This window comes from Dama dama, chromosome 5 (assembly GCF_033118175.1).
Source record: "Dama dama isolate Ldn47 chromosome 5, ASM3311817v1, whole genome shotgun sequence".
NCBI lineage: Eukaryota > Metazoa > Chordata > Mammalia > Artiodactyla > Cervidae > Dama > Dama dama.
Window position 1 is genome coordinate 105,943,396 of NC_083685.1, and position 26,733 is coordinate 105,970,128.

General features: G+C 47.3%; 3 protein-coding genes across 5 annotated transcripts; 2 read left to right on the plus strand and 1 right to left on the minus strand.

Moving 5' to 3' along the window:
- The first annotated feature begins 2,603 nt into the window (after window positions 1–2,603).
- On the plus strand, window positions 2,604–15,501 carry LRRC59 (leucine rich repeat containing 59). The gene is made up of 7 exons (XM_061143753.1): window positions 2,604–2,957; window positions 4,681–4,740; window positions 6,568–6,726; window positions 6,948–7,052; window positions 9,915–9,987; window positions 12,014–12,187; window positions 13,593–15,501. The coding sequence occupies exons 1-7, from the start codon at window positions 2,853–2,855 to the stop codon at window positions 13,835–13,837; spliced, it is 921 nt and encodes a 306-aa protein (XP_060999736.1). The 5' UTR covers window positions 2,604–2,852; the 3' UTR covers window positions 13,838–15,501.
- On the minus strand, window positions 15,212–21,787 carry EME1 (essential meiotic structure-specific endonuclease 1). 3 transcript variants are annotated; one of them, XM_061143751.1, is made up of 9 exons: window positions 21,656–21,787; window positions 19,346–20,150; window positions 19,135–19,262; window positions 18,233–18,322; window positions 18,020–18,141; window positions 17,693–17,819; window positions 17,345–17,460; window positions 16,212–16,401; window positions 15,212–15,964 (listed from the first exon to the last, which is right to left on the minus strand). In XM_061143751.1, exons 2-9 carry the CDS (start codon window positions 20,124–20,126, stop codon window positions 15,788–15,790), a joined length of 1,731 nt encoding a protein of 576 aa, XP_060999734.1. In that variant the 5' UTR covers window positions 20,127–20,150; window positions 21,656–21,787; the 3' UTR covers window positions 15,212–15,787. The 3 variants fall into 3 exon arrangements, with proteins under 3 accessions (XP_060999734.1, XP_060999733.1, XP_060999735.1); XM_061143750.1 differs by lacking the exon at window positions 21,656–21,787 and adding an exon at window positions 21,439–21,638; XM_061143752.1 differs by lacking the exons at window positions 16,212–16,401; window positions 21,656–21,787 and adding an exon at window positions 21,439–21,640.
- On the plus strand, window positions 21,670–26,616 carry MRPL27 (mitochondrial ribosomal protein L27). Its single transcript, XM_061143754.1, has 4 exons — window positions 21,670–21,798; window positions 23,829–23,960; window positions 24,381–24,448; window positions 26,217–26,616. The coding sequence occupies exons 1-4, from the start codon at window positions 21,759–21,761 to the stop codon at window positions 26,421–26,423; spliced, it is 447 nt and encodes a 148-aa protein (XP_060999737.1). The 5' UTR covers window positions 21,670–21,758; the 3' UTR covers window positions 26,424–26,616.
- The last annotated feature ends 117 nt before the right edge of the window (window positions 26,617–26,733 follow it).

A 26,733-nucleotide genomic window follows, 5' to 3' on the forward strand; every position in this document is an offset into this window, starting at 1 on the left:
TTTGGCTTCTCAAGAGCTGTGCTACCTGTGGCAGTTGTTCAAACAACCTCAATATCCTGGCACAAGATGGCACTTCAATTGAAGGGATGCAGCACAAGGCCAGTCTCGTTCCCAAGGAAACAGCTGCCAACAGATGACAGGCTTCACTTTCTCGTGAAGCTGTGGGTTTCCAGCCTCAGGGAGTGAAGAAATCTTTCTCAAAGTGAAAAACTGGTATCAGTTCCTCACTCTGCTGCTATGTGTGGCCTCTCTGCCTGTCTGAATCTGACCCATTGTTCAAAGCCCAACTTAAATGCCACTTCCTCCCCATGGAGACTTTTCTGATTTTTTTCCTTTCTCCCAGGTTCCCCTCCCTGTCATGCTAGGCATGACCATAGCCCACCAGACTCCTCTGTCCATGGAATTCTCCAAGGAGTGTGTTGCCATTCCCTTCTCCAGGGGATCTTCCCGGTCTAGGGACTGAACCCAGGTCTCTCACATTGCAGGCAGATTCTTTACCATCTGAGCTACCAGAGAAGCCCAGGTATGATCCACCTTCCTCCAAATACACTCTCTTGCTGTGACTGTCCTTAGAGTTAAATAGTTGACCTCTCTGAGCCTTAATTATTAATACTTCCTTTGTAAAGTGGAAATAATATCTGCCTTGTAAGGCAAAAGTTAAAAGAAATAATATATGTAATATATGTACAGTCCTAGACACACAGAACGCTCTTACATACGTTAGTCTGATGTTATCACACGCAAATGTACACCCACACAGCCCTGCACATTCACAGACAGATTTTACCTGTGTGTGTTAAGGCCCTTATTCTTTTTTCCTTCTATCATAATTATTTGTGTAAGTTCCCCGGGGTGGGGGTAGAGAAATAGGGTGTAGTGGAAAGAAATAGGATTTGGAATAAAAAATTTGGGTCTTCCCCTCAAACATCTGTGTGACTGAGGTCAAGTTACTTCTGAGTTTCTTCCTTCATAAAAGAGAGCTAACAATAAAATGTGCTTCATAGTTTCCTCATGTACATTATCAAAATAAGAACGGATGCTCAAAGGCTTTAGAGACTGCCAAGTGCTAATGTATTGTTACCCAATTGCCCTTGTCTGTTTCCCAGAAGCCCAGAGCACGGTGCCTTGTTGGGGATGAGGAGAGGTACACACAATGATTGTTAAATGAGTAGGCCATAGCACTGACTTCATTGTCTTCATAGTTCCCCTCTGAGAGAAATTTTAATATGTTCATTTCAAAGATAAGCAAACAGATTTGCAGTGGGTAAAGTGCCTCATTCATTCATTCAACAGACCCCTGAATGAGCAATTACCTTGAAGCAGATTCTGGGGAGGGATACAAAAATGAAATCCCTGCCATCCATCACAAGCCAGAATGGAGGAAAAAGACATAAAGGAAAGTATAACACAAGGTGGATTATGAGTGATAGCTAGTATTTATTGGGTACTTACTAAGTGCCAAACACTGTCATATGTGCTTCATGTGTTTTACTCCTTCAGTCCTTCCCAAACTCTATCAGCCAGGGACCATTATTATGCACATTTATCATGTATCCGTGGATTAATGGTGACTGCTTAAGGACTCATAAACCTCAGGGAAGTTTCCTGAAGGACTAGGAATTAAGTAGGCAGAGAGGGTGGTGGGGAAGACAGGGCCATTTCAGGAGAGGGAAATGTGTGGAGACCACCTATTGGAAGCCTCCACAGCATCCCAGGCAGGGGCCAGGGCTGGTCAGGAGGCTGCAGGAGCAGTGTAGAAATAAGAGAAGCCCATATCCTACGTGTAGCTATCTGAAGGGTTTTAAGCAAAGGAGAGACTTGGCTAAATTTTTAGAAAGATCATCTGGGCAGCTGGGTTGGGGGTGGATGGGAGGGAGAGAGATTCAGAGTAGTAATCCAGGCTCAAGTTGATGGTTGCCTGGACAAGGGCTTGGGGCAATGAGGAGGAGATGAGAGGCAAAGTTTTCTGGATGATGATAGCTTGAAGTGAAGTCAATCAGTCGTGTCCGACTCTTTGCGACCCCATGGACTGTAGCCTACCAGGCCCCTCAGTCCGTGGGATTTTCCAGGCAAGAGTACTGGAGTGGGTTGCCATTTCCTTCTGCAGAGGATCTTCCCCACCCAGGGATTGAACCCAGGTCTCCTGCAGTGTAGGCAGACGCTTTACCGTCTGAGCCACTAGGGAAGTCTTGATGATAGTTTGGGGATTGTTAAACAGAGGACAAAGAGTAATTTTGAAGAACACTCAGTTTCTGCTCCTAATCCAAGAGAATGGGGGAGATCTGATGAGGTCAATTTTGGATGGAGCCAAGGTTTTCTGGCCCCCAGTCTGTTGGCCTCCGGACAGTACCAGCGACGACTGCCTGAGAGCGCGCCCTCCGGACACCAGGGAACCTGGCTCCTTCAACAGGCAGCAGAACTTAAAGCCTGAACCCCATTCCCCGCCCCTCCCCCCGCTCCTCCGCGCCCCCCGCCCCCCCACTCCTTCCCCACTCCCGCTCCCCCCGCTCCTTCTCCCCGCCCCCGCTGGCGGTGACAGCGAGGCGCCATCCTGGGCGCCAGAGGGCGCTCCCTCACACGCTCAGACCCCTCTGGCCCAGCCCGTCTCAGTGGCCGCGGAAGGTGACGTGGACACGGAAGTGGTCGTCGTCGCGGTGGCACCGGTGGGAGCAGGGCGCGGGGCTTAGAGTGCGGCCAGCGGGCGGACGGGCGGCGGCGGTCTCGCACCTGCAGTGGCGGAGGACGCAGGTGTTGTCGGTTGGGTGCGAGTCCGGTGAGCTGACGAGCGGCTTCTCAGCGCTTCCCCTGCCCGTCGGTGCCCCGCAGCTGGGTCCCGTTCAGCCGGCGTCACCATGACCAAGGCCGGTAGCAAGGGCGGGAACCTCCGCGACAAGCTGGACGGCAACGAGCTGGACCTGAGCCTCAGCGACCTGAATGAGGTCCCGGTCAAGGAGCTGGTCAGTACAGTCCCGCAAGGCCCAGGCGCCCACCCGCGACTGGCGCTGGCCCCTGCTGCGTAGGTCGCCTCCTTTCCCTTGCCTCAGTTTCCGTGGCTTAAAACAGGTCGGGGAGTGGGACTGAGTCCCCGGGGAGGCCGCGTCCGGCTCCAGTTTTCTTCCTGGGATGTACACGTGTCACTTGGGCGCAATTACAGAAGATGGGAAGGAGCTGCTTGTCTGGCTATGGAGTTTTTAAGAGTGAGGAGTGAATCTCCTCCCCCACCCCCACCCCCATTTCTGAGGCTTTCACAACGTTCAGCTCCGTGCCCGACCCAAAGTGGGAGCCGTTGGAGCGTTTGCTGGATGTATTCGGGCAATGAATGAACAAATGAATGAATGACTCGGTCCGAGTAGGCCTCCGGGTACTCCTGGGTGTGGCCCAGAACCTGACTTTTCTAGGAAGTCAGCAATCCCAGCTGGCTGCCCCAGCCCTGAGGCGTCCTTCCTTGAAGAGAGTGAGATCTCACTGCTTGGTTGGCAAAGTTTTCCCAACTCTGAAACTGGCGGGAATATGCGCTTCTGTGGCCACCTCCACCCACCCACTCCCACATCCCCAACTGGGAAACAAGCCTGAGGCTCCAGGGACATTATAAAACTAGTTTGTTGCCAAAGTGGAGTTGTATGGTATATCCCTGCTGTGCCCACCTGGTTCCCCACCCACATCCCCCACAGTAGCCTCACTTTGGATGACCTGCACTTTCCTCACTGCCTTTAATGAATTACATGTACCTTTGGCACTTGGCCCAGTTTTCCGTCCACCTTGGCTGTGTTAATGTGGAAGTTAGAATGGAATTCCTAGTTCATATATCAGCTTCATTGCTTAATAGCTGAGTGCCCTTGGCAAGCTAGTTAACCTTTAAGCCTAGATTTCCTCATTTATAAAATGGTGATAATTGTTCCCATCTCATAGGATTGTTGGGAGAATTAATTAAATTGTAATGTAAAATACTTGGGAGGGAGCAAATACTGATGCATGTAGCTATTACTGAGGTGTTCTTCCCACTGTAATATCTCAAACGTTTTAGGTGATCAAACCTCGTTCTTGGTACTTTCTGACATTCAAAAAGTGCATCTTGGCCCCTTGTCCTTAACTGAATATTTGCCTTCTTCCCCATGTTTCAGCCTGGCCTTAGGACTGATGTCCCAAATCATCTATCCCAGGCATCTGGTTAGTGCAGCACCACCCCTGGGAGAAAGAAGGATCAGTTTTGCTGAGTCTTTCCAGCCTGAACCCCATGGGAAAATAGCTGGGCTAGGAGAGCCTTGTTTTCACTCTGCATTCACTCATTCATTTAGTCACAAGGGTATCTTGAGTGCCTGGAGGGTTCTGAACTGGAGAATATGGAAATCACAAAGCTATATTAGACACAGTCTCTTTCCTGAAACCTAGTAAGGACGGTGCTAGAGAGAATATTAAAAGTGCTATGGAGAATTTCTAAGAACCTGTTTTTTTTCTTGGATGTTTCACAGCCACATCTTTACTCTTTGCATTCTTCTCTAGGTCATGGTTGACTGGCTTAGCTTTCCTTTTCTGTCTCCAGGAACATTATACTTGAGTATTTTTTTTTTCTACAAGGCCTTTTCTAATTGTGGGAACTTTCTCTGAAAAATGCTTCATTAGCAGATGTCACTGAATTGTTCCATGTGTTGATCTGACATTTTGTTCTCATTCCCTTCCTAGGCTGCCCTCCCAAAGGCCACCATACTGGATCTGTCCTGCAATAAACTGACGACTCTACCGGTAAGGCTGGCAAGCAAGCATGATTTCTTTGAGAGTCCTGATGTTTCTCCTTCCTGTCTTGGGGGGAGGGTCATGTCATAAGACATAATTTCAGGATAGGCCTGCAGGCAGGCTACTACTAAGTTGAAGTGTGTTGCAGGTAGAGTGGGGTGGTTTGTCTCAGTGGGAAGGGAAGCAAAGTAGAGACCTCAGTCTTTAGAAACAGTGGGAAAGCCAGGCTACTGAAAACTAAAGTCAACAGGATATTGGCTGAATTGTTTACTGGGTTCATCTTTTTTCAGCCTTATTTTATTCCTTCAAAAAATAGTTTACTTCCTTGTTGCAGGAGAGGAGGCTACAGGCTCTTTTGTAAGTTTCTTTGCATTCCAGAGAGAAAGCTTTTCGTAATGGTCTCCTTGTCCATGTTTTGATGGGGAACAGGAGAAAGTGTGTTTTTGTAGAACTGTCATATCATTATCCTCCCAATACTTGAAATACAGTTTTGTTTAGCACATCCAACCTAATACTTTAGACTCTCCTTGTACAACTTCTCCCAGTTCTCCTTTTGTTCCACTTGTGAATCATTCAGCCCTGCTCAGCCTCTCCTGGGTACTGGTTGGTCTCTCCTCCATGACAGTGCTCCTTCACTGTCAGGCCTAAGTTTGTTGTCATTGTTGCCTTTTCTGCCCATTATTCTGGCTTCGTCACTCCTTACCATACTCTTCTGGCTCTGGCTCAGGGATTAAGTCTCAGAAGTTGGCAGTTTCTTCCTTGAAGCATTAGTCCATTTCCATCTCAGTATTCTCCTGGGCCTCACTTATCATCTATAGCATCTTCCTGCAGCTCATCAAGATTAGTTTCTAACACTGGAAAAAAGCATCTGAGATTCCACTTCTTCCAGGAGTATTATATATCTAGTTAAAGAAGGGAAGCAATTCCTTGCAGCCTGCTGCAACTTTGTCAGATTGTCACTTGGTACCACCAAGTGCATTTTTCAGTGTGAATTTTTTCAGTTGTCATGCGTTCCCCTGAAGTGTAGATCCACTGGCATTTACAGGTTCCCAGAGAACACAAATGGCACATCATTAACTGAGGTTGAACCATCACTTCAGATGGGTGCCGAGCAAAGGCTTAATGACAAGAGGGATGTTTTGAACTGTGCTAAGGAGCCAGGATATGAGTAGGATGGGCCCCAGCCTGTTTAGTCAGTCATTCAAAGAATACTCCTTGAGCATGTGTACTCAGTAATGTGCTAGGTGCTGCAGAGAACAATGAAGAATAACACTGGGTACACGAAGAACAGGGGCTTTCCTGGTAGCACAGTGGTTAAGAATCCAGCTGCCAATGCAGGAGATGCAGATTTGATCCCAGGGTAGGGAAGATCCCCTAGAGTAGGAAATGGCAACCCACTCCATTATTCTTGCCTGGAGAATTCAATGGACAGAGGCGCTTGGAGGACTGCAGTCCATGGGGTTGCAAAGAGTCGGATGCAGCTGTATGCATGCACACAAGGAGCACTTGATCTTTTTAGAAAATTGGATGGTCACACCATGTTTGGGCAGCTTCTATGAAAGCTGAATATAACGTGCTGTTGACGACAGGTCATAGAACCGAGGGTGAAGGAACCCACACTTACTTAGTGGCTACTTCCAGCTCAGCTTTTTTGCACCCGTCTCACTGCTCACCACCAGCAGCGATGCTTGCTACCTCCATTTTCATTCAAGCTGGAACAGCTGGTACAAGATAGAGTTGGGATTTGTGTATAGGTGCCTCTGACTTGGGGGCTCCCGGACTGTTAGGTCACAGTGTGTGAGTCCAAGGCTTAGGTGTTCTGTCTTTTTGTCCTAGTCGGATTTTTGTGGCCTCACACACCTGGTGAAGCTGGACCTGAGTAAGAACAAACTGCGACAGCTTCCAGTGGACTTTGGCCGCCTGGTCAACCTCCAGCACCTGGACCTCCTCAACAACAGGCTGGTCACCCTGCCTGTCAGCTTTGCTCAGCTCAAGGTAACAATTCCTGACCCAGTGTTTCATAGCCAGGTGCGGCAGAGGGCTTGGGAACTGCGGGGGCCTGGCTGTGAGAGAAGCCAACAGAACACCACGTTGTTGTCATAGCCTCAGGTGGCTCCCCCTATAACTGGAACACAGAGGGCTGCTCACTTTGTCCCACTTTGAGGGACTCTTCATGTGTGCTTGGGCTCACCAGCCACTCTGCCCCATCTCTTTAGAGCTTGAAGTGGCTGGACCTGAAGGACAACCCCCTGGACCCTGTCCTGGCCAAGGTGGCAGGGGACTGCTTGGATGAAAAGCAGTGTAAGCAGTGTGCCAACAAGGTAAGCAGGAGTGCCCCAGTGGCTCCTTCACACGTTCCCCTGGGGTCTGCCTCTTGTTTTTCTCTGCCAGGGCACCTGGAGCTGTGTGTTTTTAAAACACAAACATCTCTAAAATATGTCTGCTCTGAGTCTATCAGGCAAAGGCACCTTGTTTCTCTCTTTACTCTGTAAGCCTAGGCCAATGCTCTCTTCTGCTGTACTGCTGCTTCTGTTCTCAGAAAGCAGGACCTGGCATCATCCAACCCTGTACTGTTGACAGTTGTTCATATGGAGCAAAGAGGTTAGGGACTGTGGCCTTTCTGAGTAAAGTTATTGTAGGAATTTTGATAATAAAGATGTGGTTAATATTTGTAAGTTTATACCTGGAAACAGCCACATCCTGGGCAGACTTGGCATTTGATTTCAATTGAGTCATCTGACATAGGAGAAAGGAACTAATGGGCAGCCTGGAAGGCAGACATTTCCAATAACCCTGAAGGTACTTTACATTGCTTCTTAAGAACAGCACTGTACCCACCTCTCAACAATTCTAGCTGTAGTCATTTTTTCCCTGCAGCTTTAGAACAGGTTGCTGCTGCTTCAGTTGAGCACCAGATGACTTGGTTATATGTTTAGGGGTTATTGTGAACAAAAAGGGATTTAACTTTAAATGCTAGATTAATGTAAGTAAAATGTGTGTATGATGGGTTCTCTGTATGAATCTCAGGAGTAATGGCCTTTCTTTTCTTAGCATTAGCTCAGGACTTCTTAGATACTCTGTATCACCCATTGTTGTAAGAAACCAAATGCAACATCAGTGCATCCAAGAAGCCAAGGCAACAGTTTGCCCTCAGTGGGGAACAGTACAAGTGATTAGTGAAGTCCTGTTCTGAAAACTCTGCTTTAAGGGTGATGTCTGTTCTGAAGACTAACAATAGCCATCATTGACTATTCCTTTGTCTTATGTGCTTTGCATGTTTCATTTTGTAATCCTCATAACCCTGGGAAGTAGGTATTCCTTTTCTATCTGTGACATGAGAAACTCTGAATGTGCAACATCTTTGATTTCTTTGTATGTTTCATCTTGTAATCCTCATAACCCTGGGAAGTAGGTATTCCTTTTCTATCTGTGACATGAGAAACTCTGAATGTGCAACATCTTTGATTTATCCATTCAACTAATAATACATTAAACCAAAGAAGATGCTGATATTCTAGTTTTTTACTGACAAAAATAAGTGTAAAGGTCTTTAGTATTCACAGATATTCACCAGACAGCTTCTGGGATCATGGTGCATTGTGGGTGTGGTGAGAAGCTATGTTCCTGGCCCCACTGCCCAGAGCTGTCTCCTGTCCACACCTTTAGGCACGTACAGGAGTAGTGTGGGCCAATCAGAAGGTTACTTGTCTCCAGGAGTTAGTTTATGTCTTGCCAGCTCTGACCCTGTGGCTACATAGTAACTGATCTATTTGGTTCATAGTAAAGCACCTTTTAAACATAATTTGTTAGTTCAGGAGAAATCATCAACTGCTTACTACCTGCTGTGGACTAGGATAGGTAGACAAAATCTACCCTCCAGAGGCGCCTCTCCCATTTCTGAACAGCCTGTGTGGTCAGATAACTAACTCCTCATGTATTGTAGCCAAGCTAAAAGTGGCAGCTCTAAAACATTCCAGTTCCTTACTTATCCAGCTTCTGCTCAACTAAAACCAACTGCATGGTTGTGCTTGTATAAGATTCAGAGTTCAGAGTGAGACAGGGGCTTGGGCCACATCTCTCCCCATCATGCTTGACCTTCCTCCAGATCCTATAGCCCCGTGCTGAGCAGCCATTTTTAAGTAAGCGTGACTGTTCTGGAGAGGGGTCAGACGGTGCACTTTGGTGCTGGTCGTGGGTTACTCGGGACAGGGTTCCTGTGGCTTTAAGCCAGGTTCCTGGAGGGAGCGGCTTTTGTAGGCCTGCCCGTGAGCCCCTCTTACGATTGACATAGCCATGTCTGAAGTTTCCATGAAGAAAGACGTTTACATTTGAATACATATCTAGTATTCAGTAGTGAATAGTCTAATGCATTCGTGAAACAGACAGTTAAGACAATTTGCTGTCTTAATTTAGAATGCTTTAGGTTTTCTTCTCTTATTAATGAGTCAAGAAGATAAGGTAAAAAAGCAACAGTGTTTAATGAGCATATATAATGCCTTTCTTTTAGAACTCTCCTGCCTCTGTGCACTGGAAGTAAGAGGGACAAGCCCTGGCCTAGGCCTAGGAACTCAGGAGACCTGCACTCTCTGCTGTGCCACTTTCTAGCCACGTGACATCAGAGCCTGGGTTTTCTTCCTTACCTTTACAATAGGCATCCAGTCAGTTGTTCATCATACCTGTGCCTGTAATTAGCTAAGCTCTGTGCTTACTGCTTAGCTAAGGACAATAGTCCATACCCTTAGGGAGTTTACAGTCTAGGACTGAGATGGATAAGAAAACTCCCCGTAAGTGGGAGGAGGGGAACTTGAGGCAGCCACAGGGGGGCGCGGACAGGAAGGTGTCTTAGTGGAAGTGCTGTCCCTGCACAACACAAAAGTTGCTGGGAGAATTGTAAGAAGTGACTGTAAACAGCAGAACTTTTTACAGATTCCAGTTGGTATTGTATTTCACAAACTTTTTTTCCTGAGCTGTAGTGAACTATGCTCATACATCTCTTCTCTGACTAAGGTTGGTGCAGTGAGGACACAAGGATTAACACAAGGACATTAGGATTAACTCCATTAGCTCTGCACTGCTGGCAGGGCGCTGGTAATCTGGACTCCTGAAAAGAGCAGTCTCTTTTGAGATTCCCCGAGTGAAGACAATTACACAGAGTAGTTCAGTGCCCTCCTCTCCCTTTGCAGGTGTTACAGCACATGAAGGCCGTGCAGGCGGATCAGGAGCGAGAGAGGCAGCGGCGACTGGAAATAGACCGAGGTAGGTCGCCACCCCTTCTCTAGTCATCTTCCCGGTCCTTATCCCAGCCAGCTGGTTCTCGTGCTTAAGGAGTTAGGATCCAGGAGAGGAGCCCTGCAGGGCAGTAGGGAGTAGTGTGGTTGTAGATGGCAGCATCTCTCCAGTCCCAGCTTCTTCACTGAGACCCACAGTCATATTCAACTGCCTGTCTTTCTGTCTGCTTAGACCGTTAGTGAGTTACCTCAAATTAAGCACGGCTAAACCAGGTCCCCTTTAGTACCTCATACTGTTCCCCCATAAAGGGAAATCACCATCCTTATTCAAGCCTGAAATTGGGAAATGTCTGTGATTGCTTTCTCCTGTTACTCCCATGCCCAGGCCGTCAGCTGTGGAACCTTCAGTGCTAGTCAAGCCTCCTTCCAGCGGACTGCCACAGTACCTCCGAGCACCCTGCCCCAGCTCATACGGCAGCCAGGGAGATCTCTTTAAAACATAAGTCAATTCTGCTGCTATTTGGCTAAACCCTCTCATGGCTTCCACTTGAACTTAGAATGAAATTCAAACTCAGTAACATGGCTGACAAGGCCCGACATGCGCCGGCCTACTTGCTTCTCTGTCCTCATGCACATGCCAGGGAGAGAGCACAGTTACCCTCAGCCACACAAGCCTCTGTTGTTGCAAAACACGCCAGGTACAGGATCATCTTAGGGGCTTTGCTTGGCTTCCTTTTCCCTCAGATCTTCATGTGGCTGTCTGTTGGCTTCATATGGTCCCTATCTCTGCTCAGATGTTGCCTTAGGTTAACCATAACCCTTTCAGAGCCACTCAAACTAGAATTGCCAGCCCACCTGCCACTATCACATCCTTGATTATTTCCTTTATGGCACACATCACTATCTTTTTTTTTACCGTTTGTTCACTTGTTTATTGTTTGTCTCCTTCTGTAGAAAGCAGAGGACTTAGGCACTAGAGCCTGACTTTTCTTCATTGCTGTATCCAAGCACTTAGAACAAGGCCCGGCACACAGCAGATGCTCTGTTGATGGCTGACTTCTGAGCCCCCTTACTGGAGGACTCCCGTGGTTAGAGGGACACGTGTAGTGCTGATGACAGGCAGGCCGTGAGCTCAGAACCCCCGAGTTGGGATGGTCCCATGCACATGCATGGCCGCGGTGCTGCCTTTACTGTGACTGCTGCTGCTCTTGCCTCTGAATGGCACACGTTCTCTTACGGCTGGGCAGAGTGTGTTCCTGGCATTCTTGGTGCCCGTCTGGAACTTGGAGTTTGTTTACACGTAGAAAAGCAGTGGGAAGCTACAGTGCTAACACTGCTACCATTCAGATACATGACAGTTCAATAGGCTTTTGAGCCCTAACAGAACATTTAACCACCACCTGTGGCATTCTGGCTTTGGAAAAATGTACTTCAGTCTTTCAGATAACTTATTTGGAAGTGCATTTTTAGAAACCAGTTATTTGTAAGGTGGGTGCCGTGTGTAAACATACTTGAGCTGTGGAATAAATCTGTTATATAGACTCCTAAGTTGAAGTCTAGAGTACCCTCTGACAAGCTGTTTTACTTTTTCAGGAAAACATTTCCAACCTTTCTAACTCTGAACCTGAATGTTCACTTTTTCATCCTGCCCTCCCATGCCACATTCCTTTCCAAAGCTTGGAAAGATGAGAGTCCCATAGAATCAACACCTCCCTTCTTTCCTCTGCTCATAGTTGAGTTGTGCACGGCTGCGAATGGCTGTGTCTCACAGTTCTAAAGGAGCACCAGACTCATCACCCATACCTTTCTTATGCCCCTCTTGCTATATCACCCTACTCTTTCTGCTGCTTGTGCCTAGGAGCCCCTTAATAAGAATCCATTGGGCAAACCCTGAGAGCAGCTTACTGTATTTTAGGGAGGGCTTACTCCCCAGAGAACAGAAAGACATGTGATCCACCGCATTAGGGGAAGGGAGCCCGAATCCATATTAATTACTTGGGATAGCACACTGGAGGTTTGTGAGAGAAGCCACTTGGGGGTATACTTTCTTGTAGAGGCTGAGAAGAAGTGGGAGGCCAAGCAGCGAGCTAAGGAGGCTCAAGAGCGGGAACTGCGGAAGCGGGAGAAGGCAGAAGAGAAGGAGCGCCGGAGAAAGGAGTATGACGCCCTCAAAGCAGCCAAGCGGGAGCAGGAGAAGAAACCTAAGAAGGAAACAAATCAGGCCCCAAGTAGGTTTTTCTGTCAGTTGCAGGGTTCCAGGAGGGGTGTGGTGAGAAAATGGCTTAGATTTCCAGGCCTAGCTGAGTGAGTGAGCAAGCGAACAAGCTTACAGACCTTGTCAGGTACAATATACTCTAAAGTCTGGGGGTAACTTGGAGGATGCACTTACAGGGAATGGGAACCCTCCTACTGTCCTGACTGGTTTGTTTTCCCAGTGTCACGTGTTTGGATCAGATGTGGCTGAGAACATTTCCCGAACAGGGAGTTGCACTTTTTGTAAAGGTTAGATTCTAAAATCACCCAGAAAGGTGAAGATTGCGTATGGGCACATTACTCTTAGAAGATCCTTCCTTCATCCAGCAAATGGACTGGGCTCCTGAGTGTGTTGTGCTGTCTCAGTGGTGCCAGTGTGGCCTGTTGATTTTCTTTCCAAGTCGGACCAGATCACTCTTTAGTGAACACCAGAAGAATTATGTGGCCTGCATTCAGGAAGCCATGTCATGTAAAAAACACATTTAGTGTTTTGCCTGAGTATGTCCTGTTGGATTTGTGTAGCAATGTGGCTCCATGTATAAGTGAGGACTGTATATCTTCTGGGCCAAAAGGGGCCCCTGAGGGAAAGACACCTGAACAGGGAAGTTCTGTGGGGAGGGGAGGCCTGTGCGTGTCCCTGCTTGCCCCCCACTGGCCTTGAGCAGGTCACCCAAGCTCACTGCCGTTTTGTTCCCTCATGTTAATGAGGATCATACCTCCTTACAGGGTTGTGATAGGATTGAGAAAAACTTCTGACAGAATCATGTAGTTCTTGGCATATGGGTGTTCAGGCAGGTTTTTAAATTTGCCTAAAAATTTCAAAATCAATTTTCCTCCCCTAATTTTAAATATATTCATTGCAGAGAATTTCTGTATATATCAGAAAATGGCAATCACCTGTAATCCCATTTCCAGCATTAATCACTGTTGCCAATGTATGTAAGGCTTAGAATGTGTGTAAGGCTATTTTATATTAGAAGTATTTATAAATTTTGAACCTGTTTCCCCAAATGGGCAGCACTCTATCCATGCTTGACACCTCCTGATAAAGCCCTACCCTTGGCCCTAGGGGCCTGGATCATTAGCATGTTACAGAGACCTTAGGACCCTGGGGACTGTATGCTACATGGAGACATCCAGAATGAATCCATTTTCAGTCTGCTCCTTGAGATCCAAGGGAGAAAGTTCATGTTTCAATCTCTGCATAGCAAAGTTTTTAAAGAGCTCAAGTCTTCTTGCAAATGTGTTCTCCTAAGGGCCTGGGGAGTTTTCATCAGAGCAGAGGGTGTGAGTGGGTGTGCATGGAGGAGAATAGCACTGACTGTAGTGTCCTCTCCTTCAACTGCCTGAACTCGGTCTCCTGTGACTCTGTCCCTCCAGAATCTAAGTCCGGCTCTCGCCCCCGTAAGCCACCACCCCGGAAACACACTCGATCCTGGGCTGTGCTGAAGCTGCTGCTCCTGCTGCTGCTGTGTGTGGCTGGTGGGCTGGTTGCTTGTCGGATGACCGAGCTGCAGCAGCAGCCCCTCTGCACCAGTGTGAACACCATCTACGACAATGCCATCCGGGGCCTGCGCAGCCATGACATCCTCCAGTGGGTCCTGCAGACCGATTCTCAACAGTGAGCTTGTCCTCAACACCTGCTGCCTCCCAGCCTTGGAGCTTGGATTCCTATGGAATTGGGTTCTGCTGGACACAACCTCTTTTTAGTGTCAGACCTACCTGCCATCATCAAATGGCTGCTGTTTGGTACTTGAGACCTCCTCTTTGTAAGACTTCTTTGTTCCTCAGTCAGGGTTCCCTGGTGGAATAAGGAGAAATAGGAGGTGGGGACAGTTACCTGCATGCTTAAAAGAATAGGCTTGGGGTAGGGAGAGAGCCTTTTCTAGTTGTTATACAAAGCTGTGTAAAGGCAAGACTCATTTCTACTAAAGGTCAGCTGTCACTACATTTATACTTTTGTATGTCACAGACCCTTTCTTTCATTCCTCCCTGGGGAGCCAGGGCAGATCAGGAGGCAGTGTGTTATTGGGGACTAGGGGAACATCATACTTGGCAAATCTCATCTAAATTGAGGGGGAGGGGCATACCTATTTTTTAAGGATCTCAGACATTCAGATATTTTAACAGCCATACAAAATCTTGGGCTGTGACAGGACTTCCAGATCATCCAGTCCAATGTAGACAGGGAGACTGAGGCTTTCCATGACTTGCCTGTGGTCTTCCAGCTAGTTTGGGGCAGAACTGGATTCCCACCTGGTATCTTTGGATCCCAACTGGTATCTTTTTTTCCCATCATTTTACCTTCTTTATAATGTCCTGAGTAAACAAAACTTAGAGCAGAATTGGGTGTCTCTTGGCTGGAGTAGAGAATCTCTCATGGCAAACAGATTTATGACCCATAAATAGAAATCTCATAGCCACGAGGGTCTTGGGCAGCTCCTGCAGAGTCCTGCCACAGCTTATGTGGCTTCTATAAAATGGGCACAGTCCAGGCTCCTGGCGTCAGTTTAAGAGCATTAATCCCTTGATTGCCAATAAATAAGAAGCTGGATCCTTGCAAAGCCACATTGTCTATGACAGCTCTGTTACATAATTGGTGTGACTGAATACCACATAGACAACCTGAAAACTAAGCTTCATAAGAGACTTGATGTTTAGAATCGATCCTAGACAGCATGGAGCTTAAAAGTGGTAATAACTAGCATGAGTAAGGACAGCACTGTCCACTCCCTTTATCTGCCAGGGTCAGCATTTTCTTGCTCTGTGGCCTCCTTTACCTCTTTTCACTACATCAGAAATGGCCGTCATGGTGCTCATTCACAGAATACTCGTGATTGAAAGCTCCTTGCCTTTCCCCAGGGAGATTGAGAACCTGTCATGTTCAGAGACAGTGGGGTCCAGCTTGTCAGCACTAGTGGCCCATGGATAATGGAAGAAAAGACTTATTCTTTTCTCCCTCAGGGAGAACTGCTGTGTAGGCCCACACCTTATTCAGAATCACTACACATTCCTTTATTTTTCCTCTAAGCTCCAGAACCAATGGTACAAATGCTTTATTGAAGTTAAAACCAGGACATAAAATGAGATTAAGAGAATACAGAAGTCAGCACAGTGACTGGATCCCCGTTCCTTGGCTGGTTGAGGGAGCTTCAGTAGGTGGGAGGAAGGCAAGAGCACATCCAGCCTCATCAGGTCACCAGCTGAGGGCAGTTCACTTGTGACCTGGAGATTTGATGCTGGGGTACTTTTGGATTTCTACAATTATTAAATACATGTCTGAGTGGTCTGTCTTTGTTCCTTTGTATTTTTGAGGGCTGGCAGGGGCAAGGGCAGGGGTGGTGCATACATGGCAGTCGACTTGCTAAGAGAGGAAGGCAAATGTTAGCATCTTGGCCTCCACCCCAGGTGGCCAGGTAGAGACTATCACAAATAGCAACACCAAGGAAAGCCTGCTGTGGGCAGGACCCAGGCTTGTGCTGCAGGAGGTGCTCCTGATTCCTACACTGTAGTCATGCTTCGAGGTAGGAGCAGTGGTGGAAACCAGCTTTTCATCCTCATCCTGAGGGCTGGCTTCAGTCTGCACTGTCTAAGCAGAGATCTGGCTGCAAAGCTGTCATCTGAAGGTAGATACGCCTGGACAGCTCTGGTCCAACACGGCGCGAGGTGGCTGTCACGCCTTCCCCACGGCGCACCTGTAAGTCTGCGAGCAAGTTCTGGCGTTCTTCCTCAGAAAAACACTGCTTATAAGCCTGAAAGGAGTAAATGACCTGTTAATACCACACCATCCACAGCCATTCTTCATCTATGAACAGAGGATGGGAAGCTTGTGTTGGAGGATGAGAATCTGTCCTCCCTCCCTGATCAGTGTTGACTCTGATCTCAGACCTGCACTGTTGACTTACAAGGCATTCTTGGGCCCTCACCAGTGCTGTCCATGGAAACTGGGAGTCCACCAAGGCCACAGCACACTGGGCAGTGACCCCTGAAATAGCATACCTGGATCAGGAGCTGTGGGGAGGGATAGGCATCCACAATGGCACTGGCCATCTCCAGGCTGACCCGGTTCAGCTGCTGAATCTGTCTCCTCCAGACCAGTGCAAGCCCCCTGCCAGAGCGGTCCACCTTGGCCCCTCCAGCCCAGTCATTCTCCAGGCAGAAGGAGAAACTAGTTTGATCTCGGAGCTTCCTGCAAACAGCGCAGTTGAGGAGCTAAAAGTCGTGCATTTCTCTGCTGCACTTGAGCTTGGAAGAGGTGTGCACAATGTTCCACCCAAGCAATGCTAGTTGCCTAAAAGCTAGATTCCCTTAAAGACAACATTTACGCCTTTTTGTTAAAAGAGAAATTACCAGGAAGTTAGCAGATTCTTGCTTACGTTGAGATTGGGCTCCATTTGGGGAAGCAGTGTGCACAGGAGTAGGCACAGGGGACTGGGTATCAGGCAATTTAGAGTCTAGATCTGGTTCTTCTAATTTGCTCGCAACTTTTGACAAGTTGGTCTCTTCAGGCCTCAGTTCCCTCAGGTATAAAATGAAGGACTCAATTGTCTCTCAGGTCTCATTAATTTTAAGTTCTGACTATGAACAGCCCTTGAGCTAAGTAGTCTAAAAAATTGTTTTACAAAAGCTTGTTTCATTGTGACCTGATCTGCAATGAATCCTGGTACCTTGGCCCACTGATAACCCAGTACGAATCTGCAGAACATAAACTTACACATGAGCTCAAGTGTTAGTCGCTCAGTGTGTTCGACTCTTTTGCAACCCCATGAACTGTACCTCTGTCCATGGAATTCTCCAGGCAAGAATATTGGAGTGGATTGCCGTTCCCTTCTCCAGGGGATCTTCCTGACCCAGGCAGTGAACCCAGGTCTCCCACACTCCAGGCAGATTCTTTACCATCTGAGCCACCAGGGGATCCTACACATATAAGCTAAAGGAGAACATTTTAAAAGGACCAGACTTGAAGGCTGCTTCCAAGAATCCCCAGGGTTAAGTAGGCTGCTTCTGCCTCAAGCTTGAGCAACAAGAGACTAGCAGCAGAGTCAGGGGAAGGAGACATCTTCTTTGGGTACCAGAATCACTGTAAAGGACAAGGGCCAGCATCTGAGCCAGGACTTGACGGGGGCACTCACTTGAAGGGTGCTTCGGCCACGGCCTTCGTGAACGCGCATGCCAAGTCAGCCAGCTCTTTCCAGCTCTGCACAATTCGAGCCTGGGCTTCTGTGTGCAGCTGCAGATCTACCAGTGCCTAGAAACCCCAAAGCAGGATGGACGGGAAGAGTATGGAGAGACCAGTTTGAAACTATTCTCCTCTCACTGTTCACTGAAGCTACACCCCAGTCCCTTGGCTCCCTGTTTGGCCCTTCTTTCCTACCTAGTGCCAGGGCAGAAAGTAGTGTCCAGCACGCATTTTACTCTTTAGCAACTCAGGTTAGAGGAGAGTGGGTGCCCACGCTGATTCAGGCAACAGAAGTTCTTACCTCTTCCATATCTACCCTGGTCACCATGGCCACTGTGTTGGCCTCTGGTTGTTTCTGTTGCTTCTTCTTCTCCTTGGCCTGTCCTCTATTTGCCACTCTCTGTTTCCTTCTTAGAGGATTCGGAGCACTGGAGCAGGGGAGGAAATCAAGAGGGTAGCAGCTTCAGGCTGAGCTCAGGAGAGGTGTGAGAAGGCTGGACCAGAGAGTCACAAAGGGCTAACAGGGATGCTGTTTTGCAGAGGGACCCAGATCTGGGATGAATACATTCACCCCTGTTGGCCCAAGAGCTTCCCCTTTTAATACTAAGTCTTGAGGACAAATCCAAACCTGAAGCACTTCTCTGGATCCACAATCACCAGTGACAGATCTTTCCCAGCTGTCCTTGCTGTGATGTCAGTTACAAAGCTCCGAAGTGTTTCCTTCCCTTCCTCAGTGCTGCCCAGACGTCCCTGCGTGAAGGGGCAGAAACTGCATGAATGCATGCTCCCTAGAGCCAGCCCTCAGCCTGGCCTCAGCACCCACCCCTCTGGCTGTACCCACCTGCTTGAAGTGGTAGATCATAGACATAAACACCTCTGCCAGGAGCAGCACCAGAACCATGGGCTCTTCCACCCAGCCCTCCTCGCCATCCTGTTAAAGGGCAGAGAACCCCGCAGAGCGGGGCAGGTCAGCAGGTGCTCAGCACCTGTGAGAGAAACCCAGGCCTTCTAGGTGAATGACTTCATCCCCATTGGCCTAGTCCATTTTGCAGTATCCTTTTTCTTCTGGAATGAAATCATGGTGGCAAGAAATAGTAACCCATGATTCTGTCCCTCCCACTCCTCAATGGTTCAACTTCGGTGTACTGCACTTTAGAAGTAGTGAATATGAAAGGGGCATTAGTGAGTTGAAATGGGCTGAGAAGTAACTGCCAAAATTCTATGCATTTTGAATTGGGGAATAGAGGGTAGGAAACTCTTCTGAAGAATCTGGAACAAATAAGTAATTTGGGCTTTGAGGGTAAATGCGAAGTATGAGCTGAGTGGCTCTTGGAAAGGAATAGGTTTGGTGTGACAAAGATAATCACCAAGGAAACTTCCGTCTGTGAGAGCATCTCTCTTTCACCACACTAAGGCATAATCAAACAAAGCCAAAGTCACCTAATGGTCCACAATCCTACAGTACAGTATTAACCAATCTGAAATGGCAGCACTACCCCAGATGGAGAAACTGAGTAAAAGCTGTTATTATATGAGATATGATGCTGTCCCATGTAGTTTGCTTGCACCCTGCCCACACCTTGAAAAACAGCCCTTTATTAAACTCTCCTCAAATTTATACTAAGCTGAGTGTGCCATCTGCTTTCCAGTTGGGGCCTTGACTGAGACATAGCCTTTAGAATAAAAGCATATTTATCCTGTAACCCTGAGGAGGAGGAGAGACAGCAGTCAGAAAACCCCTACCTCAGAGGGCCCAGCCCTTCTCCTCCACGTGAGGCTGCAAGGCACAGCCTGCGCCTCAATCACACAGCAGCAATCCATGGACTGCAGGGCTCCAAGGAGCTGACCCCCACCTTCCATCTGCAAAAGCACTGCAACAGATGGGAAAGGGATGGTCAGCGGGGCCCAGAAAGCAGTTTACCCAGCAGCAGAGAAAGAAAGATGCCTGTAGGACCTGGATCCAGCAGCACAACGATGTGCTTTAAGCACTCCTCTGGCCTCTGAGCTTTCAGCCTGTTAGCCAGGGCTACCTTCTTCTTCCTTTCCTGTTGCCTCTGGGTGCTTTCCTTCTGGCTTGCTCGTCCCCATTGCTGGCATCCCTGTGTGCTTCTCTTCTGGACCTTCTGACTATACTTGCGTCTCTTCTGAGGCAGGGGCACCTCAGCATTTGTTTTGGTTATTGTCAAGCTGTTGCTCTGGACAGAGCAGGTAGTTTGGTAGGCTGGCAGCTGATGGCATGGATTGTCAACCACAGGGTCCTTGTTATTTGATGCATGCCTCTCTGAGATACCACAGAGGGGAATATCACGGATCTTTGTAAACAGCTGTTTTTGCCAGTCATGTGATGCTCCTTCATTATTTTGATCCAAAACCCTTTCAAACGGGGAGCTGGATTTTTCAGGGCTCAGCTGTTTGTGAGTCAAAAACTTACAAATAAGCCTCTCAGCCAGGGGCATAAATTCCTCCTCATTCTCACTTCCACTGCTTGGCACCCTGACTGGCTCTGTTTGTATGACAGTTTCAGCTGCCTCTGGAATGGGTGGTGGTTCTTTCAATTTTGGTGATGGACAGGAGGCCTCAGAATCTGAGATGTCAACCACTACAATCTTCTCATCCTCCTGAGGCTGCCTCCTATTTATTGAAGACAGTTTCTTCTTCAGAAAGGCAAATGTTGGTAGCTCCTCAGAGTCACTCTCACTGGAATCCAGTGAGAGTGATGACTTCTTTACAGCCATCAGTATGTGCAATCAGATAATTCCCTGCAATGACAAGAGAGATGAGACACAAACTGTAGCACTGAATTCAGTTCAGTTGTGTTCTATGGCCAAGCTTTATGGAAATAAATGATATACAGAGAAATGGAGAAACAGAGAAATAGGACATGGTCCAATATGATCAATCTGGAACTCAGAACAGCTATGTCTGTAGTCTAACAAGAACGCTCCTCATATCCCTTCTAGGTCAAGGTGAGGATAAACAAAGTAGAGGTTACTATTAAAAAATGTTAATGAGGTGGGAACAAGATCCAATACCACCTCTTTACCGATCTCAGCATGTAAAATGGAGACATCAAGAGTCATTCTTTTTTAACTGAGATATCACTCACATACCATAAATTTCCGTCCTTTTAAAATGTACACAATTCAGCAGTTTTCTGTATATTAGCAAGGTTGTATCACCATCACTACTATCTAATTCCAGAACACTTTCATCATCTCAAAAAGAAATCCTACAGCCATTAGGCAGTCAGTCCATTTCCCCTTCCCTGGAGTCCCTGGCAATGATAAACCTACTCCTGTCTCTACAAATCTGCTACGTATTCTAGATAGTTCACAGAAATGGAGTCCTAAGTATGTGAACTCTGGTGATTGGCTTCTTAGCATGTTTTCAAGGTTCATTTGTGTTGTAGCATGTGTCAGGACTTCATCACTTTTTATAGCTGAGTAACATTTCACTCCATTGATGTGCCACATTTTGTCTATCCATTCATTTGGTGGACATTCTGTTTGATTCCATTTTTGACCATTAGAAATGCTGCCATGAACATTCACCTCCTAGTTTTTGTGGGGATGCTTTCAGTTCTCTTACAGAAATATCTAGGGTTGCAATTGATGGGTGGTGCGCAAGACAATCTGAACATACTAACACTGCAGGATGAGCCATGTAACCTCTCTCGGCCATGCTTTTTCAGTAAACAGGGCTAGTCACATTACCTACTTTACAAGAATTACTTGAAAATAAATTTTTTAAAGTAATTCATCTATTGAGCTTAGTACTGTATCTGGCACGGAGCAAGTGCTCTGTAAAGTAAGCTGAACTACTAGGGAGGGACCTCCCTATCCCCGCTCAGGTCTCGGTTAAACTGTCAGTCACTCAGTCAGTCGTTTCTGACTCTTTGCGACCCCATGAACTGTAGCCTGCTAGGCTCCTCTGTCCGTGGAATTCTCCAGGCAAGAATACTAGAGTGGGTGTCATTCCCTTCTCCAGGGGATCTTCCGAACCCAGGGATCGAACTCGGTTCTCCTGCATTACAGGCAGTTTCTTTACCGTCTGAGGCATCAGCCTCGGTAACTCTGGCAAAATGCGGGTATCGGACAAGCAGGCCCCTGCTGAGCTCGCTCCACGTCTCTCCCGCAGGCACAGGGCGGACAGCTCGTCCACACGCGGCGGCAAAGGCCGCGGCCACCAAGCCCCGGCCGACCCTGGCTCAGGAAGTAGGCCCTACATCGCCGGCCCACCAGCAGCCCAGCCCAGCAGCGCTCACCAGCAAATTGTCGCGCCACTCTTTCGTGCCACGCAGGACCCGGAAATAGATCTCCCGGCAGCGGAAGCACAATTCTAACACCGGAAGCGGGAGCACGTAAAGCATGGCGTTGGCGGTGCTGGCGTGGAGGACCCGGAGTGCTGGTAATCGGACGCCGTGGTCGTTGTGGCGCCAGGGGTAGAAGCGCAGTGGAGACCTTGCAGGGAGCCTGAGGATGGAGGCGGTACCCCGTGGAGGAACCTGGGGGAAGGAGGAGACTGGGGGAAATGTGCGGGGGGGGGGGGGGGAGGGCAGTCGTTGGTCACGTGACATCTGGGGCGTGGAGCACGTGACCTTACCTAGACTGGCTTGTTCATAGTTTCCCTTGCTGTTTGCCGCCTCCACTGTCTGGGTTTCTTTGGATCCCTTCATCTACAAAAATAGGTTGCTATCGTTGGCACATTGGCGCTCAAAAAGTTAATCCGTTCGTTCAGTAGGTTGAGGTCTGCCTTTGTGTTAGACACTGGTAGGTGTTGAGCTCAGCAGAGAAGATGAAGGCAGTCTCTAGCCCCAGGAGAGTTACTTGTAATAGATAAATCAGTAAATAATCACATAAATAAAATTGTGCGTCATTACAGGTGCTGTGACTGAGAGGGAAAAATGTGTCTGTGTCTTTTCTTTTAGGTTGGGTAGTCTGGGAAGCCCTCTGAGGAGGTAACATATAAGTTAAGACCTTAAGGATGGTAGGAGGCCTGGTTTTGTAAGAGAGTGAGGGGCAAGAGAATGATTTGATCCAATTATCCATTTTGAGAAGGAAGCTCTTGCTCCTGTATGAGTTTAAAAGGAGTAGGAATAGAAATGAGGAAACCAGATGGGAAGTAGTAACAGTAGACCTGATGAAATATGGTTTAGTCAGGATGTTGGTGTCAGTGAACTTGGAGGGAAATGGGTGGATTTGAGATCTCTTTTGGAGATAGAATCCAGAGCTTGCTGGTGGACTCCCTCCATACGTGAGGTTAGCAAAGGGAAGGAATCTATAATGACTCTTTGACTTCTGCCTGACCAACTGTGTAGGTGATAGCATCATTTTCTTTGAGGAGGATGAGGTATAGGGTGAAGAGGAAAGATTTGTGAATGAGATAAGGTAGGTAAAGCCAAAGTCCAGTTTCTTCACTTTAGTGAGTGAACAAATGTATAGGTGTTTAAAGGTACGTAGATCCTGATGCTGGGCATTTAATATGTTGTCTCTCTAAATCCTTATCTCTGGTCCTTTGCCCCAGCTAGTCTCTGTTCTAACTAAAACTTCAGAAACCTAGGTTTTAGGAGCTATGAACTGACAGGCTCCAGGGTCGCACAGGGTTCTCTAAAGACTCTGGCATGACCCTGATTAACACAGCTGTATCTGGAGACCTGAATGCAAGGATTACCAATCCTGGGCTTGTCGTATAGCACAGGGCTTCCATCCTGGTCAGCATGAATTTTAGTTCACTTTCCTTTTTAAAATAAATACCACTGAGCACTTTGGAATGAGGATGGAGAGGTCAGATTAACAAGGGCATGGTTATCGATCAGTCTTCCCTATGCTTAATGGTCTTGCCAAACAAAGGGACCAGCCTTCTGAACTGCACAGGAGCCTGTGGGAGCCACCCTCAGAGAGGCTGCCCTTTTTGTTTACAAGTATATGGTGTGCTATGGATGGGTGGATGGCTAAGAAAGTGGTGGGTGAGGTCAAAGCAGGAGCCTCTCTCTGGGTGTTCTCTTGTTGGCCTCTGTGGTCTGGCCCCTGCACAGTGCATGGAGTCTTGAGGGTATAATGGTGAGTGAGGCTGAAACAGGCAGCTCTGTGGTGTCCTCTTGCTGGCTTCTGTTTCTGTGGTTTTGTTTCTCCTCAGTAGGACTGGATGTGTCAGGGCACATGGTATTTTTTTTTTTTTTTCCATTAATATTTTACTCCCTCCCCCAAACCCTAGGCCACACACACAACTCATGTAGCGCTTACACTGTGGACAATACAAGGACTTAAGACATTCCCTGAAAACCCACACAGTCAAGTGGCATTTCTGCTCACATATCTTCACTTCCCCTGAAAATGCCCCCTGCCACCTCTCAGTTTAACAAATGGCCCACTGAGGCAAAGAATGAGAGTCTCCTGGGAACCCTCTCTGTTTGAACAACATTTCTGTTCTCTGTGTAGTTACAGCTCTGCTGAGTCCTCCTCAGGCTGCAGCTCTTGCTGTCAGATACGCATCCAAGAAGACAGGTGGCAGCTCCAAGAACCTTGGTGGAAAGTCTCCAGGCAAACGCTTTGGCATCAAGAAAATGGAGGGTAAGGGTGTGGCCTGCCTTCCACTTCCCACTTAGCAACCTGCCTTGCTGCCCCGGTGTTCCTCTGAAAAGAGCAGGCAAACCACACAAGTGCCTGGCCCTGTTCTCTCCATGTTGCTTACCAGAACATTTAATTCCAAATTAAAGAAGCAGATAAGACCTGAGGCAAGGTGGAGGGGCAGAGGAAGAGCAAATAGGTGGGAACCTTGGCCATGTGACTGGAAGTGGCGGTTCCCAGGGAGGGGTTGCGGGCTGCTTGTGTCAGACTCTCCAGGAGTTGGTCCTTTCCAGGGCCGGGTCTGCAGGTTGGTATGCAGCATTTGGGCCAGGAAAAGCGGGGGCTACTGTGTTTTCTTAGCAGTTTGCTGTCTGCCTCATTGTCAGCACCCAAAGGCAGCACACTTGTAGACTTCTCTTCTAGGTCACTATGTTCATGCTGGCAACATCCTCGCGACTCAGCGCCACTTCCGCTGGCACCCAGGTGCCCATGTAAGTAGCTTTGTGCTTCCCTCCCAGCCCCACTTTTCCTTCACCGCTCCATGCTCCTGAGCACAATAACTGTAACAGTTGCAACTGTTGGGTGCATACCAAATGCCAAGCATCATGCTGATTCCTGGGCCTGCATTCTCTTATTTCATCTTCAGTCCCATCCCGAGGGTAGGTAGGTATCATCTGTATTTTATAGGTGGGATGCCAAAAACTTAGAAAAGGGGGTAGTGGGGTAGTGACAGAACTGGGATTTGAACCAGGTCTGCTGAGTCCCAGGTCACTTTTTTGTCTTGGTAATAGTATCAGCCTCATTCTCTTAGGTCTCTTTTCTAACGTCCATTTCTTGGAAGAGATTTCTAGTGATTTAAGATATTTTTTTAATCTTGAGAAACTAATTTCAGTTGATTGATTTTTTCTTATTTTTAAGAATTCCTCCTTTGCATAAAGTTGTTATTAGGAGCCTGAAAGATAACTTGAATTTAATAAAATAGGATTCAGTATATGGGCCCGAAATTAGGTCCATACCAGGCAGGTATTTCAGCATCAGCAAGTTAGTATCACTTGCTAAGGTAGGAAAGTTCTTTAACACAGACCTATGCTCTAGTCTTTACATTGTTTAAAAAGTTGGTTTAGTTTACTCTGTAATCAATTTCTTCCTCCCTTCTTACCTCTTTTTTGACAATTTTAGTAGGCACAGAAAGACTGATAGTAACCCATAATTATTTCAAAAATGCTAATTTGTAAGTGAATTGACTGTATGTGTAGTAACTTTTTTTTTTAGGAACTCGAGACATTCAGTATGTGACTGTGTTCATTTTTAGTTCTACTAAAATAATGACAACAATAATAAAAACTAATATGTTTTGACCTGGGCAGTATTTTAAGCTCTTTCTGATTATTAACTCAGTTTAATTCTCAAGATGACCCTATGAAGTAGTTAATATTTATCCGTATTTTGCAGTTGAAAAAAGTGAGACACAGTGAAGTAAATTAACTTGCTCAGATCACACAGTAGTAAGTAGTAGTGCTGGGATTTGAATCAGAGTCAGTTCTTTTAATTTGAGAGATACTGAATAATGCAGGACTGCCTGGATAAAACTTGCCACACATCTAATCTCAAGTTCAATAAAAGAAAAAAGCTAAGATATGTATAGTTAATAATATGTATATATATTTAATAAACAGTTTGTTTTAATCTCTTTGCTCATATTTCTCACCTGAAAATTAGGTTTAGACATAGTACCTACTTCACAAGGTGAGAATTGAGTTACTGTGTATAATATTGCTTGGAATAGTGCTTACACACAGTAAGTATGACACAGTATTAGCTTATATCATTACTTTTGTTTAATTAGCATATGCATTATCTATATAGCTTTGAGCCTAAACTTCACCATATAGATGAAAATGTTGCTTCAAACCAGTGTTATGTTAAGCCTCCCAGAAGCAGGCTCCCAGGAGCAGTGATCAGACCTTTTCCTGGGCCTGGTTTGGGCATCTGTCCAGTGTGGCTTCTGGCCACCTGTACAGATAGAGATCCAGGCATTAGCCCTCAGGGACTGAATAACCACTAGGATTGGCTGTTGGAGTTTTCTTTTCCCACCTTTATCATGGAATCATTACCAAGCCCAGAGGGAAAGGGAGCCTTAGATGGAGCTTTCTGAACCCTCCCTTTTGGCCCCAGGGCCTGAATCTTTGTGAAGAGTCTATGCTAGAGCCCTGGGATGGGCCCCCCTGGCTGTCCAGCTGACTACTCTGTGTGTTGCAGGTGGGACTGGGAAAGAAGAAATGTCTGTATGCGCTGGAGGAGGGGGTAGTTCGCTACACTAAGGAAGTCTACGTGCCTAATCCCAGCAACTCGGAGGCTGTGGATCTGGTCACCAGGCTGCCCGAAGGGGCTGTGCTCTACAAGACTTTTGTCCACGTGGTTCCTGCCAAGCCTGAGGGCACCTTCAAACTGGTAGCTATGCTTTGACCTCCTGGTTGAGGCCTTTGGAGCCCAGGTGACAGGAGAGGATGGTACCAGACGTCATCAAGAGTTGGAGCGATGACAAGGCCTCCCAGTAAAGAAGTTTGCTTGGTGGTGACTGCAAGAGACTCTGAAGTGATTGGTGGAAGCCCTTTGGGAGACCTGATCTGGGGCCAACAATAAAGTTAGCTAGAGTCGAGTTTCTGCTATTTGGGAACAAACCTGGATGGAGCAGCATACTGATCTGTTTATTCATGTTCTCAGGTGTACACAGGGGAATAAGAGGGGACTCCAGAGGAAGGACTTTCCTCCTTCC

Coding starts and splice junctions, on each gene's coding strand:
- LRRC59 (XM_061143753.1), top strand. CDS start 2,853: ATGACCAAGGCCGGTAGCAAGGGCGGGAACCTCCGCGACAAGCTGGAC. Junction 2,958..4,680: donor AGGTCCCGGTCAAGGAGCTG/GTCAGTACAGTC, acceptor TTCCCTTCCTAG/GCTGCCCTCCCAAAGGCCAC. Junction 6,727..6,947: donor TCAGCTTTGCTCAGCTCAAG/GTAACAATTCCT, acceptor CCATCTCTTTAG/AGCTTGAAGTGGCTGGACCT.
- EME1 (XM_061143751.1), bottom strand. CDS start 20,126: ATGGCTGTAAAGAAGTCATCACTCTCACTGGATTCCAGTGAGAGTGAC. Junction 19,263..19,345: donor CGTTGTGCTGCTGGATCCAG/GTCCTACAGGCA, acceptor CATCTGTTGCAG/TGCTTTTGCAGATGGAAGGT. Junction 17,820..18,019: donor GATCCAGAGAAGTGCTTCAG/GTTTGGATTTGT, acceptor CCCCTGCTCCAG/TGCTCCGAATCCTCTAAGAA.
- MRPL27 (XM_061143754.1), top strand. CDS start 21,759: ATGGCGTTGGCGGTGCTGGCGTGGAGGACCCGGAGTGCTG. Junction 23,961..24,380: donor TGGCATCAAGAAAATGGAGG/GTAAGGGTGTGG, acceptor CTTCTCTTCTAG/GTCACTATGTTCATGCTGGC. Junction 24,449..26,216: donor GCTGGCACCCAGGTGCCCAT/GTAAGTAGCTTT, acceptor TGTGTGTTGCAG/GTGGGACTGGGAAAGAAGAA.